We start from the raw sequence: 16,196 nt of genomic DNA, 5'->3' as shown, positions 1-16,196 counted from the left end.
TTTTAGATTAACTGATTATCTCCTTTTTTTGTTTCCTGCTCATCCTATATCACGAAGGAGGAGGAGGAGGAGGAAGAAGTTGGAGAAGTGAAGGAGAAGGTTCCCTCTTTCTCCTGTCATGGAAAAACGAAAAAAAAAATAATCTGTCACGTAGTTTAAATAATTATTCTTGATTATAGAAGAGGAAGAGGAGGAGAAGTAGGAGGAGGAGGAGGAGGAGGTGACGGTGCTAGGGAAATGGCTAAAGAGAGAGGAAGAAGGATAGGAGGAGGAGGAGGAGGAGGAAGATAAACTGAGATATGGAAGGGAGAGAAGAGGAAGAAAAAGGGAGAAAAAAAGAATAAAGAAATGGAAGAGAAAAACAGGATGGAAAGAAGAAAGAAAAGAAGAGAATGAGAAAATGAGAGAAGAAAAGGAGAAAAAAGAAATAAAAGAAGGAAAGAGAAAAACAGGATGAAAAGAAAGAAAAGTATAAAGAGAAAATGAGAAGGTAAATGAGAGAAAATAAAGAAATAAAAGAAGGAAAAGAGAAAAACAGGATGGAAAGAAGACGAAGGGAATAGGAAAGAAGAAAGGATAAAGAGAAAATTAGAAGGAAAAGAAGAGAAACTAAAGAAATAAAAGAAGGAAAAGAGAAAAACAGGATGGAAAGAAGAAGAACGAAAAGAAGAGAAAGAGAAAAGGAGACGGCAGAGCAGAGGAACAAAATAAAAAGAAGGAAAAGAGAAAAGCAGACTGGAAAGAAGAAGGAAAAGAAGATAAAATGAAAAGTAAATGGAAAAGGATATAAAAAAAAAAAAAAAAGAAGGAAAATAAAAAAGCAGGATGGAAAGAAGAAGAAAGGAGAAAGAGAAAGTAGAAGGAAACGGAGAGAAACCAAAAAAATAAAAGAAGGAAAAGAAAAAAAACAACAGGATGTCAGGAAGGAAATGCGTAGTGTGATAAAAATAAACACGATCAGGGGGAGGAAATGAAGAGAAGGAAGAGGAAGAGAAGGAAAGGAAGGAAGGAAGGAAGGAAAACCGTGAAATGAAAGTGACGAAGAGAAAATGAGATAAAAAAAGTGAAAGTGAAAAATCGTATTAATGTGTATTGATTAGATTGGCCGAGTGTGTGTGTGTGTGTGTGCGCGTGAACGTCTTATCGATGGTCAGCAAACTTATCTCTCCTTATCAGTGAGTGTTTTTTCCCGACACACACACACACACACACACACACACACATTTGCTCATAGGTGTGGAGATAAATTGGATAAAGATAAGGAAGGTAAGGAGGAGGAGGTGGAGGAGGAGGAGGAGGAGGAGGAGGAGGAGGTGGAGGAGGAGGAGGAGGATTGACTGGATTAAAAAGAGGTGGGGGTTTAAGATAAAGAGGAAGATAAAGATAAATTTGCGTAGAGTTAGAGGAAGAGGATGAGAAAAAAGAGGAGGAGGAGGAGGAGGAGGAGGAAGGGGAGGAGGAGGAGGATTAAAAAGAAGAAGGAAAAACATTAATCTCCCTTATTTTTCGCATTTCCTCTTCACTTCCGCTTCTTCCTTCTTCCCTTTAAACACTTCCTTCTCCCTTTCCATCCTCCTCCTCCTCCTCCTCCTCTTCCCTCTCTCTCTCTCTCTCTCTCTCTCTCTCTCTCTCTCTCTCTCTCTCTCTCTCTCTCTCTCTCTCTCTCTCTCTCTCTCTCTCTCTCTCTCTCTCTCTCTCTCTCTCTCTCTCTTTGATGTCTCGCCAAGGTTTTCTCCAACGATGCACAATGGCTGAGTTAGGAGGAGGAGGAGGAAGAAGAGGAGGAGGAGGAGGAGGAGAAGGAGGAGGAGGAGGCAGGTCGGGTAGCACATGTCTCACTTAGAAGAAAGAATGAAAGAAAAGAATAAATATATTGAAAGGAAGAAAAAAAAAGGTCTCTCTCTCTCTCTCTCTCTCTCTCTCTCTCTCTCTCTCTCTCTCTCTCTCTCCCCCTCCCACAGACACACACACCCACACACCCACACCTTCCCTTAAATGAATGAATGAAAGAATGAGTGAATAAATTAATGAATGAATTATGAATGAAAAAAAATGTGTGAATGGGAGAGAGGAAGGATGAATGAATGAGCCAACAATAGGCCGAGAGGATGTGTGTGTGTATGTGTGTGTGTGTGTGTGTGTGTGTGTATGTGTGTGTGTGTGTGTGTGTGTTTGTTTGTCCTTGCAGTGCTTTTGTTTCTATAACGCTTGCATTCTCTTCGTCGTGAAACAATTGAAGAGGAAAACTGTTCTTCTTTTGTTATTATTATTATTATTATTATTATTATTATTATTATTATTATTATTATTATTATTATTATTATTATTATTATTATTATTATTATTATTATTATTATTATTATTATTATTATTATTATTATTATTATTATTGTTATCGGCAGTATCATCATTATTATCATCATTCTTGCTTCTGCTACTACTACTACTACTACTACTACTACTACTACTACTACTACTACTACTACTACTACTACTACAACTACTACCACCCCACACACGCGAATCAACACAGTAACGGTATAGCTCCTTCTTCCATCCCCCCCTCCCCTCTTCCCCTCCCTGCTTGACCTTTCCCCTCTCCGTGACCTCGACCGACCCGGAAGCAGTGACGTCACCGCTACGGAGCCTCACAGTTACCCTGGTGACCTGCAGTGGCTGAGGGGGTGGGGGGTAGGGGAGGGGAGGAAGGGGTCAAAGGAAGGCACGTTTAAGGTATTTTATCATCTTGGTATTTCCATTGGTCGGAGTTTGTTCACCTTTTTTTTTTTTTTTCTCTCTGTTTCAGGTTAATTCAGTGTTATTTTTTCACTTGTTTGCTTTTGTCAGGCTTGTTTAGGTTCGTCTTGTTTGCTTTTGTTTGTTTATTTACGTTTTTTTTTATCATGTGTTCAGCTTTTTTTCTTTTTTCTATTTTTTTTATCATGTGTTCACCTTTTCTTTTTCTTTTTTTTCTTTCTCTCTCTATTTCAGGTTAATTCAGTGTTTTCTTGTTTATGTTCATTTGTGTTCTTTTTTTTATAGCATTTTAGTTTGTTATTGTCTTTTCTTCTTTTTTTTTTCTTTAAAATTTACTTACTTTCTTTTTTTTCCTTTTTTATTTTTTTTCTGCTGGATTTCTATATTCTTGTTTTTTTTATAACATTTTAGTAGATTTTTTTATTGTTTTTATTTTCTTTAAGTTTACATAGTTTATTTTTGCTTTGTTTTTTTCATTCTTTCTATTTACTTTTCTCTTCGGGGTTTCTTCATACTTATTTTTTCTTTTTCTTTTTGTTATTAAGGTTCGTTTGTTATTGTTGTCCCTGTTTTAATATTTTTTTTATCATTGATCTATAGTTTTTTAAGTTCATTTTATTGTTATTATTATTTTCTGTTTTGTCTGTCTAGGTTACCGTTGTGTTATTTTGTACTGTATTTTTTTGCCCTTGAGATGTTGGCACCTTTACTAAAAAAAAAAAAAAAAAAAAAAATCACGGTTGTTTACAGGCTTACTTACACGTGTTTCTAGCTACTTATGAGTGTTTACAGGTACTTATAATAGTTTGCAGGTGACTCAAGATGGTCACAGGTAACTACAGGTGTTTAAAGGTAATTATAGGTGGCTACAGGTAGTTAAAGTGGCTTGAAGATGCCCAGGTGTGTTTTTAAAGTAATTATGTACAGGTGTTTGCATATATTTATAGTTTTTATTGGTATTTAAGGAGGATTACTACTACTACTACTACTACTACTACTACTACTACTATTACTTCTACTACTACTGCTACGGCCTCTTGTAGACTCCTGCGTTCTTATGTTCTTATGTACTACTACTACTACTACTACTACTACTACTACTACTGCTATTACTGCTACTACAACTACAACTACTACTACTACTACTACTACTCATCTTTTGCCACATCCGTTAACTTTTGTCTTTGATTCTTTGCCTTTCTTTCCCTATTTCTTTGCATCCTTCACATCCTCTGTTTCCCACCTGTTTCCTTCCCCCCCCCCCCCCATTTCCTGTTTATTTTCCCTCATTTTCTCTTCTTTTTATTACTCATTCTTGTGCACTCGTGTTATTTTCCTCCACTTCCTCACCCCTTCCTTGCCTCATCATACCCTTTCACCTCCTCCTCCTCCTCCTCCGTGCTTTAGGAAATGCTACAGCGGGCGGGGTAAGTGAAAGGGAGGGTGACGTATGCGTGTGTGTGGGGGGGGAGGGGGAAAGGGGGGGGCAAGAGAGAGAGAGAGAGAGAGAGAGAGAGAGAGAGAGAGAGAGAGAGAGAGAGTTGAGGGCGGGCATAGACGAATATATGACCCGGGAAAGACCAGCATGTAAGGCCCTTTAATACCCGGGGATACCTGGCGAAGGTGTTTTACAGGTTGGTTAATGAGGCTGATGATGTTGATGATGTATTAAGGTGTAGGAGGTTGAGTTAAGGATGTTTGAAGGTGGCGAGAACGTCCTTGGAATATGTGAGTTAAGGTTGTAAGGTAAAGTAAGGTTAGGTAAGGTAAGGTAAGGTAAGGTGAGGTTGAGGAGGTGTATAAGATTGAGGTAATGAGGTTATGAGGTGGGGAAAACGTCCTTGGAATATGTAAGGTAAGATTGTGAGGTAAGGTTAAGTAAGGTAAAGTAAGGTAAAGTAAGGTAAGGTAAGGTGAGGTTGAGGAGGTGTATAAGATTGAAGTAATGAGGTTATGAGGTGGGGAAAACGTCCTTGGAATATGTAAGGTAAGATTGTGAGGGAAGGTTAAGTAAGGTAAGGTAAGGTAAGGTAAGGTAAGGTAAGGTGGAGGAGGTGTATACGGTTGAGTTAGGGAGGTCATGAGGTAATGAATACGTCTTTGGAGTATGGAAGGTAAGATTGTAAGGTAAGGTAAGGTAAAGGTAAAGGTAAGATAAGGTAAGGGAAGGGAAGGTGGAGGAGGTGTATAAGGTTGAGTTAGGGAGGTCATGAGATAATGTAAGGTAAGATTGTAAGGTAAGGTAAGGTAAAGGTAAAGGTAAGATAAGGTAAGGGAAGGGAAGGTGGAGGAGATGTATAAGATTGAGTTAGGGAGGTCATGAGGTAATGTAAGGTAAGATTGTAAGGTAAGGTAAGGTAAAGGTAAAGGTAAGGTAAGGCATGGTAAAGTAAGATGGATGAAATGTATTAGGTTGAAGTAATGAGGTTATGAGATAATGAAAACATCCTTGGAATATGTAAAGTAAGATTGTAATGTAAGGTAAGGTAAGGTAAGGAAAGGAAAGGTAAGGTAGATGAGCTGTATAAGATTGAGGTAATGAGGTTAATAGGTGATGAAAACGTCCTTGGAATATGTAAGGTAAAATTGGAAGATAAAGTAAGGTAAGGTAAGGTAAAGTAAGGTATGGTAAAGTATCGTAAGGTAAAGTAAGGTGGATGAAGTGTATAAGGTTGAAGTAATTAAGTTATGAGATAATGAAAACGTCCTTGGAATATGTAGGGTAAGGTAAGGTAAGGTAAAGTAAATGAGGTGTATAAGATTGAGATAATGAGGTTAATAGGTGATGAAAACGTCCTTGGAATATGTAAGGTAAGGTTGTAAGGTAACGTGAAGTTGAGAAGGCGTTTAAGACTGAGGTAATGAGGTTAATATATATAGGTGATGAAACGTCCTTGGGATATGAGATGAAGGAGTGGAAGAAAGGGATTGGAATAGAAATGCGAGATATGGGAGTAAGGGAAAGGTTAAGTTTAGGGCATATGCTAAGCTGCGCGTGGCTTCAGTGCACATCTCCGTCTCAGTAAGGGGAAGAAAGAGATATAGAGAGAAAGACAATATGTAGGAGTAAGGGAAAGGGAAAGTTAAGGGTATATGCTAAGATGCGCGTTACCTCAGTGCTCATCTCCGTCTCATTGGTAGAGGTTAAGTAGAGAGTGAGAAAGAGGGGAAGGTAGGAAAAGTGGAGAGAGAGAGAGAGAGAGAGAGAGAGAGAGAGAGAGGGGCGGAGGCGCAGTGAGGGGAGAGAGCGAGTGTATGGCGTCATTTTGGCTCATCTTCTAGCCAGACAGACAGACACTCAGACAGACACGATTTGACAGGGTAGCGTGTGTGATCATGGGAAGCTTCTAGTCTACTCTCTCTCTCTCTCTCTCTCTCTCTCTCTCTCTCTGATCTCCACTTCTTTCCTCACTTCACCCTTTGCATCTTTTTCCTCACTGTCTGTGTTCCTTCCTCCTCCTCCTCCCCCTCCCCCTCCCCCCCTTCTTCTTCTCCTTCCCTTCACCACCACCATCACCACCTCCATGATCACCCTCACCACCACCACCAACACCATTACCACTCTCAACACCACCACCTCCCCACCACCACTAACACCAACACCAACACCAACACCCTCACCACCACCATGACCACCCACACCACCACCACCAACACCATTACCACTCTCAACACCACCACCTCCCCACCTCTCCAGCACCACCACCAACAACACCATCACCACCACCTCCATTGCGTCACCACACACCCAGACGAGACAAGACTCATCCACGTATCTTCCCTGTCTCCGACCCGCTATGTAGGAGAGGAACACACACACACACACACTTACACATTCGCCACGATTAGAAACTTTTAACCATGATGTAACCTTGACTCACACACACACACACACACACACACACACACACACACACTTACCTGCCCACTCCTTTCCCTCGCCTACCTTTAGTTTTCATTCTTACCTGTTGTGTTTGTTTTTATTTATGAACTTTTTTTTATTATTGTATTATAGTTCCGTGCCTTCTCTTCCCCCACCTTGTTCTTGTTCTTCTTTTTCTTGTTCTTGTTCTTCTTCTTTGCTGTTGTTTATTAATTACTGCTTTATTTAATCTTTCTTTTTTTAATTTTAGTTCCTTCCTTTTCCTTCCCTCCTTTATTCATGTTCTATTGTTGCTGTTTATCCATTATTGCTATTTTTAATCTTTCTTAATTTTAGCTCCTACCTTTATTCTTCTTCCTCCTTCTTCGTGTTTGTTTAATTATGGCATTATTTATTTTGTCTTTGTTTATTTTAGTTCCATCCTCCTCATCTCCCTGCCTTCAGCATCCTCCCGCCTCGCCCAGCCTCACTTCATCCCAAGACCAGGTGTGAGGCAAGGTGTGCGAGGGCCCCGATGACTCCCCCCAAGCTCGGCAGGTGCGCGGGAACAGGTGTGAAGAAGCTAAGGTGAGTTTCAGAGACAGTTTGGTTCGGGTTCACTGGAGTTTTGTTGTTGTTTGTTGTTATTGTTTTTGTTTTTTGTTATTTTTATTAGAATGGAGTAACAGAGGCGGCGAAAAAAAAGGTAAAATTGAGTTCTGATTGGTTTTATTGTCTCCTATGTGTAAAGTTTACCGATGATGATATATGAAAGTACACACACACAAACAACTTTTTTCCTATTACTAGTCCCGTTTGTGTGGTCATCTTGTATCTGTAAAGTAATGAGATACGGCTGGTTGTATATGAATGAATGATAAGTCCCTTCCTTCCTTCCTTTCCTTCTTCTTTGGTCGTCTATATCTCCTCCCTTCCTGGTTTGTGCGTTATAAAAAAACAGTACTTGCATAGAGGCGAAGGAATGAAAGCAGGTCGATAAAAAGAACTGAGACCAAAAAATTAAGACCTAAAACTTCTGATGTGCAAAGCGTTACGTGAAAATATACACGGATCGGTTAATATGGGGCATCATGGGTACTATGGGCACTACTACAGGTCGTTCTTCGTCAAAGGTGGCCTGACCAGAACAGGGGACACGAAACAAGGCAACTATTATAATCATCTCTGACTCGAAGCTTCATTTACAAGCTCCCGGGTTCGTGAGCTTCGAATGACTCCTTTCCTTGCGTTGTTTATATCGCGCGGGCTGGCCAGCGAGCCTTTCCTTTGTCCCGCCAGAAACAAACACCAGCGCCACACAACGACGAACACAAACACCACCACTGTTTTGCAGGAACGACGGACTTGTGTGTTTGTCTGTGTGAGGGTGACCGGAGGCTATTGACTGTGTTTGGCTGGCGCTGTGACTGGCTATTTGACCCTGTTTGACCCTCCTTGATCTTGTTTGACCCTACTTGACCTTGTTTGACCCTGCTTGACCCTGATTGCTGGCTACGCGTCCGGCCTTCGTGACACTGGGAACCGCTGACCCCAGTTCGTGACCCAGCGACATGTCCCTCATTGCAAGACGCGCCCGTGACGGAGTGTTTCACGTCAGGGTGGGAGGTACGTGTTTGTTTGTTTAATTGTGTACATTTAAACGCATGTCGAAGCAGAAAAAAAAATAAACTGCGTATGTGGTTGTGTGTGTGTGTGTGTGTGTGTGTGTGTGTGTGTGTGTGTGTGTGTGTTTAGTTGCATTAATTTTACTGAGTCTAGTAGTGCAATGGTTAGCACACTCGCCTCACAACCAAGAGCTCCCAGGTTCGGTTCCCTACGGAGTGGAGAATATTAGGCAGTCTCTCTCTCTCTCTCTCTCTCTCTCTCTCTCTCTCTCTCTCTCTCTCTCTCTCTCACACACACACACACACACACACACACTCGGCATGATTCACTCCTATGCTGTTTGAAATCTTGGAATATCCGTATCCGTGAGTGTGTGTGTGTGTGTGTGTGTGTGTGTGTGTGTGTGTGCATAGGTTTCCTCAATTCAGCAGGTATAACAGTTTCTCTGTGGCGGCTTATCAATGTCCAAATATCCGCCTTACCTGTCGGCCCGCCTCTGCCAGGTAACGCGCCCTCAAATATTTCCTTTCACCCCATTCCGGAGAGAGAGAGAGAGAGAGAGAGAGAGATTATTCTTTTTATCCTATTCCTTTTATTCCTCCTCCTCCTCCTCCTCCTCCTCCTACTGTTACTACTACTACTACTACTACTACTACTACTACTACTACTACTACTACTACTACTACTACTACTACTACTACTACTACTATCACTGTTGCCATTCTTATATTCCTACATCATTCTTTTTTTCTTTTTTTACTTCTGAACTTTAGAAAATTATGTTTACCGAAGTTTGAAAATGATTGAAAGTCCATTTTTTTTATCCTCGTTTTTCGTTTACCAATATGTCAGGCACGGTACACTCTTTCATTATTCTTTACTTTCACCATATTTCTTGTTTGTGCATATTCGAGAGATAATATTGGTCAACAGTCATCAGTTATTTAGGGCCGCATTCCTAAACATTTCGTCGCCCAAGTTCACATATTTGACAAGGCTTTCGTAGGAGTTTAGGGCATTTCCAGCAGTAGTTTTATGACCCTGGTGGTAGTTTTGCCCTTCTTCTGTACCGTGAACCTAAAGAAACACTCATTAGAACCCAGCTGATCCCCTCTTTGACCTTTAGAAATACTGATGTGAGGAGTGAAAATCTTATAATACCGATCTTAGTGTCAGAAATTTATGGCGTGGCGGGTCATGGGAATATGGCTTTAACAGTGGCCTAAAGCAGCACACCCTGGGCCTGTGGTGTCCGTGTGGCGTCTGGCATCACTTGCATGAACCGTGTTACGCATTCTGGAGGATGAGTGAAAATTTGTCTCCCTGATATGATAAGCGTCACCTTGCGTCTTGGCGTGTTCTTGCATTATCTGCGGCAATGCAATAATGAACTTGACTATTGACATGACCAGGAGGGAGATAAAGGGTTGTTTTTTGGGTGTGTACGTGTTTTGGTGTCGGTTGTGTGCGTTTTAGTGCATTGATGAGATATTTTAGGTAATGTGGGAGTAAAATGATCGGCCCCGTGAAGGCGAGCGTGGTGGCCTGCGCCTGCTGCTGCTGCTGCTGCCCACGAGGAGCGGAGCGGCAGCAGCAGCCAGATGATGATGAGCTGTGGTGGTGGAAGGTTCCGCGCGTGGCTCCTCCATCCCTCCCTCCTACACCGCTAATAAGTCATAATTTCGAAGCCAGTGGGTGATATTAGGAGCATGTCGCACGGCTATGAAACGCAGTGTGCTACCCGGTGCACCGAGACGTAACTTGGGAGTGCTCGAAGCCAAGTTGGAAGTTGTGAAAGTCTGCCGGAAAAGGCGATTTTCTTGTGTGCGTGTTGGTCGGAGTGTTAAACCCGCCGCGGCCCCGCCACCTGGTGCCTCCGAGCCAGACACCGCTCACGCCCCTGCGATATGTGCTTACGACCCCCGGACCCGTCTGACCCACGAGTATGAATCCTGATTAGTGTCCTCCTTCGGTTCGAGACAGAAAATCCTCAGGTTCGGATCATGTGTAGTGAAGCGGGTCTCGCCGTGGACTCGTGCAGCAAGTCAGCGGGGCAGCAGCATGCCGGGCCCCGCGAGGCAGCCCCCGAGGCCGGCCGGAGCCCCGTGGAGGAGGTGTGGAAGCAGACGCAGCGGATGATGGAGGAGTCCGAGCACCTCGTCAGGATCATGACCCACGTCTGTTCGCAGCGGCTCTCCGGCGTCCGCAGCTCCGTCGCCCAGTACTCACAAGGTAGTGCTTCCTCTTGTGCTGTGTTCTTATAAGTATCACCATTATCATCACATTCACCATCATTATCCATTTCTCAGAGCATTCTAGGTAGAAATTCACAAGCGAGCATGATTTTGTGTATTTAGAATTTAATATATATGCATTTTTGTCATGTTTTTAAAGAGGAAATCAAATATATTCGTTCGTGTTCAAATGGAAGTGTTGTTTTCCCTTCGTCAGGCACATTCACAACTGCACGATTCCACCTCATGTCACGTTCACGCTACACGCATACAAGAGGATAAATAATTAGTTACTTTGCAATAGTATCAACCTTTCTCTGCACTTCTATCACCTCCATCGTCACTGTGCCCTGTGTAAGCTTGTAACGCCTTCAGGAGCGCCGTCAGGTAGTAAACAAACAGACTAACGCCACCATAGTTTTGATTCTCAGTTCGTTTCTTATTCTCTGTGTGATGTGAAGACCGTTTTATTTCCTTATCAAATCTCGTGCACGCACCGTCACAGTGGAGGCAGCGACCCTTGTAATTCAACTGTTGGTAAGCATCATAAACATTAACTCGCACAAATATTCAAGTTACGTGCAGTTTATTGTGGGTGATGATATACCGGGTTATGTTAGCAGATTCACGTTAACTGACAGAACACACATTTTTTGACAAGGCTTCACGGATTATTTTACACGCAAGGGTGGCAGGATAACACGTACATATTTGTGGATAAGTATATTACGTTTTATAGACTCGGGTGCAGTAAAGTGAAGTAAAATATAGCATCGCTGGTTCGATAAAGTTGTGTTCTTGCTCTCAGGCCATTGTTGACTCGTGTTATATCAATGCTAGAGTGTAATAACTCACCAGTATTATGATGATGGCTCCTCGTAATGTAGGAGAAATAACAATGATGATACTAATAATAAGAATAACAACAAATGGCGAGGTATACAATAACTGGATTTTGTTATGGCAGTTTTTTTTTGTGTTCAACTTGATTTTCTTGTTATCGTAGCCGGTTTTATATCAGGTTATTCATATTTATTTTTACACTTGGGGAAACTAGCCTAAACATATCCTTTATTTGAATTCAAGGTAGGTTGGCGACCCAAGGCTTCGATCATAAAACCTCTTTCCTCCTCTTGTTCTTCAGGTTTGGCGTGCTATTTTTATGATGTATTTATTGTATCCCTGTGCACTCATGTGTAGTCTTGGGGAAGGAGGGTAAATGTTTGTTCATGATAGAAAAAAACACATGGGCATATTTTTTTGATACCCGTAACCCAGCTCCATGGATTCCAGGCGGTAGGAAGCGAACAAAATATGGATGTTTTTTTGAAGTAGGTGTAATTTTTTTCTTATATTTTTGAGGCAGGAGGAGGAGGAGGAGGGGGGGGTGAAAGGCAGCGTTACCAGAGATTATCGTACTCAGAACATTGCATTTATTAGTTACAGATACAAAACTATCGTACCAACACATAACTTCATTCTATTTAAGTTTTCGTTGCAACCGTTGACTATTGATCTTCCTTTCGCGATAGTTATGAGTCGGAAACCGGAATATACGTACAATTCTGAGTACGATAATCTGGTAACGCTGGACTGGCGGGGTGAGTCTGTTCCACCCTGACGATAATTTCCCCGTTAGAACAAGCCGCTGCTCTAACTTCCTCTCCCTCCCGTGCCTTCCATCGCCCGCCGAGCCCTTGTTTTTCCCCCTGCTTGCCGTGCTTCCCCCAAATCATTGCTAGGGGCAGAGACTAAGGCCAGGGACGTGCCATAGCCTGAAGGTGTAAAGAAGAGCAGGGTAAAAACGAATGTGGAGGTATTCAGCATCACTTTAGCCTCTTGTACCTCTCAGTGTTGCCATATAAGTGGGGGAGCACTGAGGAGGAGGACCGCGCGCGTTACACCTTGGGAAGAAAGAAAGGATAGGGAAAAAATGATGATAATAACGCAGAATGGGGACTATTTGCTTTAGTTCTTGTGATGATATGTAGTTGGTTGTCCTGTGTGAGGTTATAGTGTTAGGGACAGTGAGTGTGAGTCGTCTTATGGCCCATGGTGTCCTCTCTCTCTCTCTCTCTCTCAGCCAGACCCAAACAGTTCCCTTCCGAGGATTTTCACGGGCACTTTCTTTAGCGGTGTAAGAATTTCTGCTCCATTTGTCGCTAACGGGGAAAACATTCGAAACGGGGACTCCAGGGTTGGCATTCACGGTTAAAAAAGCGAATAGCGTCAATATTACAACATGCCTCATAAATTGGCCTAATAGGGGGCGTAGGTAATGTGTTGTAGCGGGCGTAGAAAAGAAACTAGCCTGGCATTCCTGACCCCAGCCAGCCAACAGACGGACCCATCCCTCCCCCCCTTCTTACCCTCCCTTCCTCCCCTCCTTCCCCTTCCCTTCTTCCCCCATTTTCCAGGACATTTCTCTCGTGTTTTCCTTCCTTCCTCCCTCCTACCGCTACCAGTTTTGTTCGGTAATTCAAGGTTGATTTGGTTTGGAAAGTTTTCGTTGTTTTTTCTTCTCTCCCTTTCTCTCTCCCCCTCGCTTTTTCTTTTTTTTATATGTATTTATTCCTCGCCAGTCAGTCTTTTGAAGCAACGGCGTTTGAAAGTATTGGAGAATGACTTGTGAGTTTTGTTTTCTTAGCCTATTATTCTTATTCTTTTTATTGTAGTAGAGGTAGTAGTAGTAGTAGTAGTAGTAGTCGGTCAATCAATACCCTCATGTCCCAAACTACTTACAGGGACATAATATCGTTACAAGGGAGCCGCATTATCGTAATTACAGGGCATTAGACACGATAACGCTATTGATTATTTGGCGATAAGAGCATAACACCGCGGGGGCCACTGAAGGCGCATCGTTATCGACAGGCGAGGTTCACGAAAACGACCTTGACACGAAGAGAAAGGACGATGACGAGGAGGGAGAAGCAGAGAAGATGGGTTTGAGAGGTTCCACAGCAAGGCAAGGTGTTGAATGAGACATGTTTAGCTTGGCGAGTTTGTGTTTGCAATGAAGTTTATGAAGTTTATCAAGAGAATGGACGAAGACGAGGAGGAGGATGGGAAAGTGAGATGGGTGATGGGTTTGTTGGGTTCCACAGCAAGGCAAGGTGTTTAATGGGGACATGTTTAGCTTGGCGAGTTCGTGTTTGCAATGAAGTTTATGAAGTTTATCTAGAGAATGGACGAAGACGAGGAGGAGGATGGGAAACAGAAGATGGTTGATGGGTTTGTTGGGTTCTACATCTAGGCAAGGCGCTGAAGGGAGGATGTATAATAGCATTGCGTTCTCTTGTTTAAGGTTTATGAAGAGAAATAACGATACATTACTAGGAGGAGAAGGAGGGAGAAACCGCGAGGATTGGGTTGATGGGTTCTACAGCAAGGCAAGACGCTGAAGGGAGGGTGTTTAGCTTGGCGCGTTCGTGTTTGCTTTGAAGTTTATGCTCGTCATCCACGTCTTTAGGGCTGTAGGGCTTGGACGCCTACTGATGAGGCAGCCAATTACTCTTAGGACAGGGAGGGAGGGCTTTGGGTAGTCACTGAGGTCGGGGAAAGGCTGCTGGCTACCGGTGTCTGGCATTAATGGGTTTACCGAGTCTGTGGGTGGGATTTTGGCTGTAGTCTTACTCCTTTCTCCTCTTTTTCCTCTCCTGTCAAGTTTTGTTTCCTGTCCAACGTGTATCATGACTGGCACACACACACACACACACACACACACACACACTCACTCGACATCGTGATTGTTATATAAATTGCATGATTATACCGACTAGGATTTGCAGTAATAATAACATTTTCGCATACAATAGAAACCTCATTCCAAAGACACCTTTAACCTTCAGTAATATTTGGTGAGTGAATTGTGAAAGACGAAACATTATTACCAACACTAGCACACCTTCATACCTTATTCAACGGTCTTATACACGCTTGACTTCCATAGCAGACAGTCCTTTATCCCTTCCTTATTTTTATACCACAATGCAAGGACACAACGGAGGGAGGCTTCGTCCACTGTTTGTTGAGGGCGTATAGCAAAGGATAAAGAATGTGAATGTTTGTTTATAGAAGGGGGTGAGGTGCATAGGAGGCTGTATAAAGCTTTGTGTGCAGGGGAGGATAGTAGTAGTAGTAGTAGTAGTAGTAGTAGTAGTAGAAATGGTAATAGTAGTAGTAAAAAAGGCCAAGAAAGCTATCAGACAACCAAACCAGAGACACCACACAACGTTATACTATTCCTGTTTTCTCTTCATTTTTAACACTTTTGAGATTAGGAAAGGCTTATTTAATCTCATATCCTCACACCCAACTCCTCATATCTAATACTGCTGAGATTAGGAAAGCCGTATTCTATTTGTTTTCCCATGTGCAAGGTTAGGCAAGGTGTATTCCATCTGTTTTCTCCTCATATATAACATTGGCGAGAATTGGAAAGGCGAATTCAAGCTGTTTCACCTTCACATATAACATTGACGAGGTTAGGAAAGGCGTCTTGTATCAGTTTCCTTCATATATTAAACACTGCCGAGGTTGGGAAAGGCATCTCTGTTTTCACATATTATAACACTGGCCGAGGTTAGGAGAGGCTTTATGTATCTGTTTCCTCTTCATATTTAACACTAGGGAGATTGGGAAACGCGTAGTATAATGTATCTGGCCGAGGTTAGAAAAGGCGTACTATTGTTTCCTCTTCGTATAACAATGAAGAGCTTAGCAAAGATTAGGAAAGCCGTATTGTCTATTTTCTCATACATAACTGGCCGAGGTTAGAAAAGGCGTACTATTGTTTCCTCTTCGTATAACAATGGAGAGCTTAGCAAAGATTAGGAAAGCCGTATTCTGTCTATTTTCTCATATATTACTCTGGCCGAGGTTGGGAGAGCCGAGGAGAGTGTTGAGCCGTTTTCCAACCCGCCAACTGAGGATTTCTTCACGGGCGGCGGCGGGGCTGGACAGAGGCCTTGGGAGGGAGAAGAGGAGGAGGAGGGAAGAGGGGGAGGAGGGGCGCCATGTGGAAAGCACCTGGTGAGTTTGCTGAGATCTGGCTAGGTTAGGGAGGCCCGTGGGTTGAACCTGAGGGGTGTTATGGCTGTGTAGGCCTCTCTCTCTCTCTCTCTCTCTCTCTCTCTCTCTCTCTCTCTCTCTCTCTCTCTGCGACGGTTAAGTTTCATGATTATATGTCTTATGTGATGCCGTTTTATGTGTTTTTACGTCCGAACCGCCAGGAAGTAAGGAAGAAATCAGCGACTTGAAAATTGTTAGCAAGAGAATGAGAACAGAGTTAAACGCCGTGAAAATCGCTACTACTACTACTACTACGACGACGACGACTACTACTACTACTTCTACTACTACTACTACTACTACTACTTCTACCTTACACAAGTGATACAAATAATTCTATAGTCTTTTGCAGTTGTTATTAATTATCGAAGTACGTACGGTATGTAGAGAGAGAGAGAGAGAGAGAGAGAAGGCATTCCAGTGACCATGTTTTCATTATTGATGTGGTCAGGAAAGGGTGGTGGGGGTGGAGGTGGTGGTGTTGAGGAATGGGTGTGTAGTGTGTGTATGTATGTATGTATGTATGTATGGAGGGGTCAAGGAGTGTACTGAGAAAGGAAGGAATGGTGGAAGAGTGGAAGAGTTAGTATGTTGGGGATGGAAGGTTTGGGAGAGAGGGGGAGAAGTAGGGGAAGGGGAGACAG

The 16,196-nt window shown here is 42.7% G+C and overlaps 1 protein-coding gene across 1 annotated transcript in view; it reads left to right on the top strand.

Moving 5' to 3' along the window:
- The first annotated feature begins 9,687 nt into the window (after positions 1-9,687).
- The window catches only part of LOC127003398 (uncharacterized), a 19,711-nt gene continuing 13,202 nt past the window's right edge, over positions 9,688-16,196 (top strand). Inside the window, exon 1 of the mRNA XM_050869986.1 lies at positions 9,688-10,477. Within this exon, the coding sequence (XP_050725943.1) occupies positions 10,249-10,477 (229 nt within the window). The 5' untranslated portion in view covers positions 9,688-10,248. The remainder of the gene's footprint in view (positions 10,478-16,196) is intronic.

This window comes from Eriocheir sinensis, chromosome 25 (assembly GCF_024679095.1).
Source record: "Eriocheir sinensis breed Jianghai 21 chromosome 25, ASM2467909v1, whole genome shotgun sequence".
Taxonomy (NCBI): domain Eukaryota; kingdom Metazoa; phylum Arthropoda; class Malacostraca; order Decapoda; family Varunidae; genus Eriocheir; species Eriocheir sinensis.
Note: the sequence above shows the minus strand (reverse complement) of the source record. Positions and strands in the feature narration are given on the sequence as shown.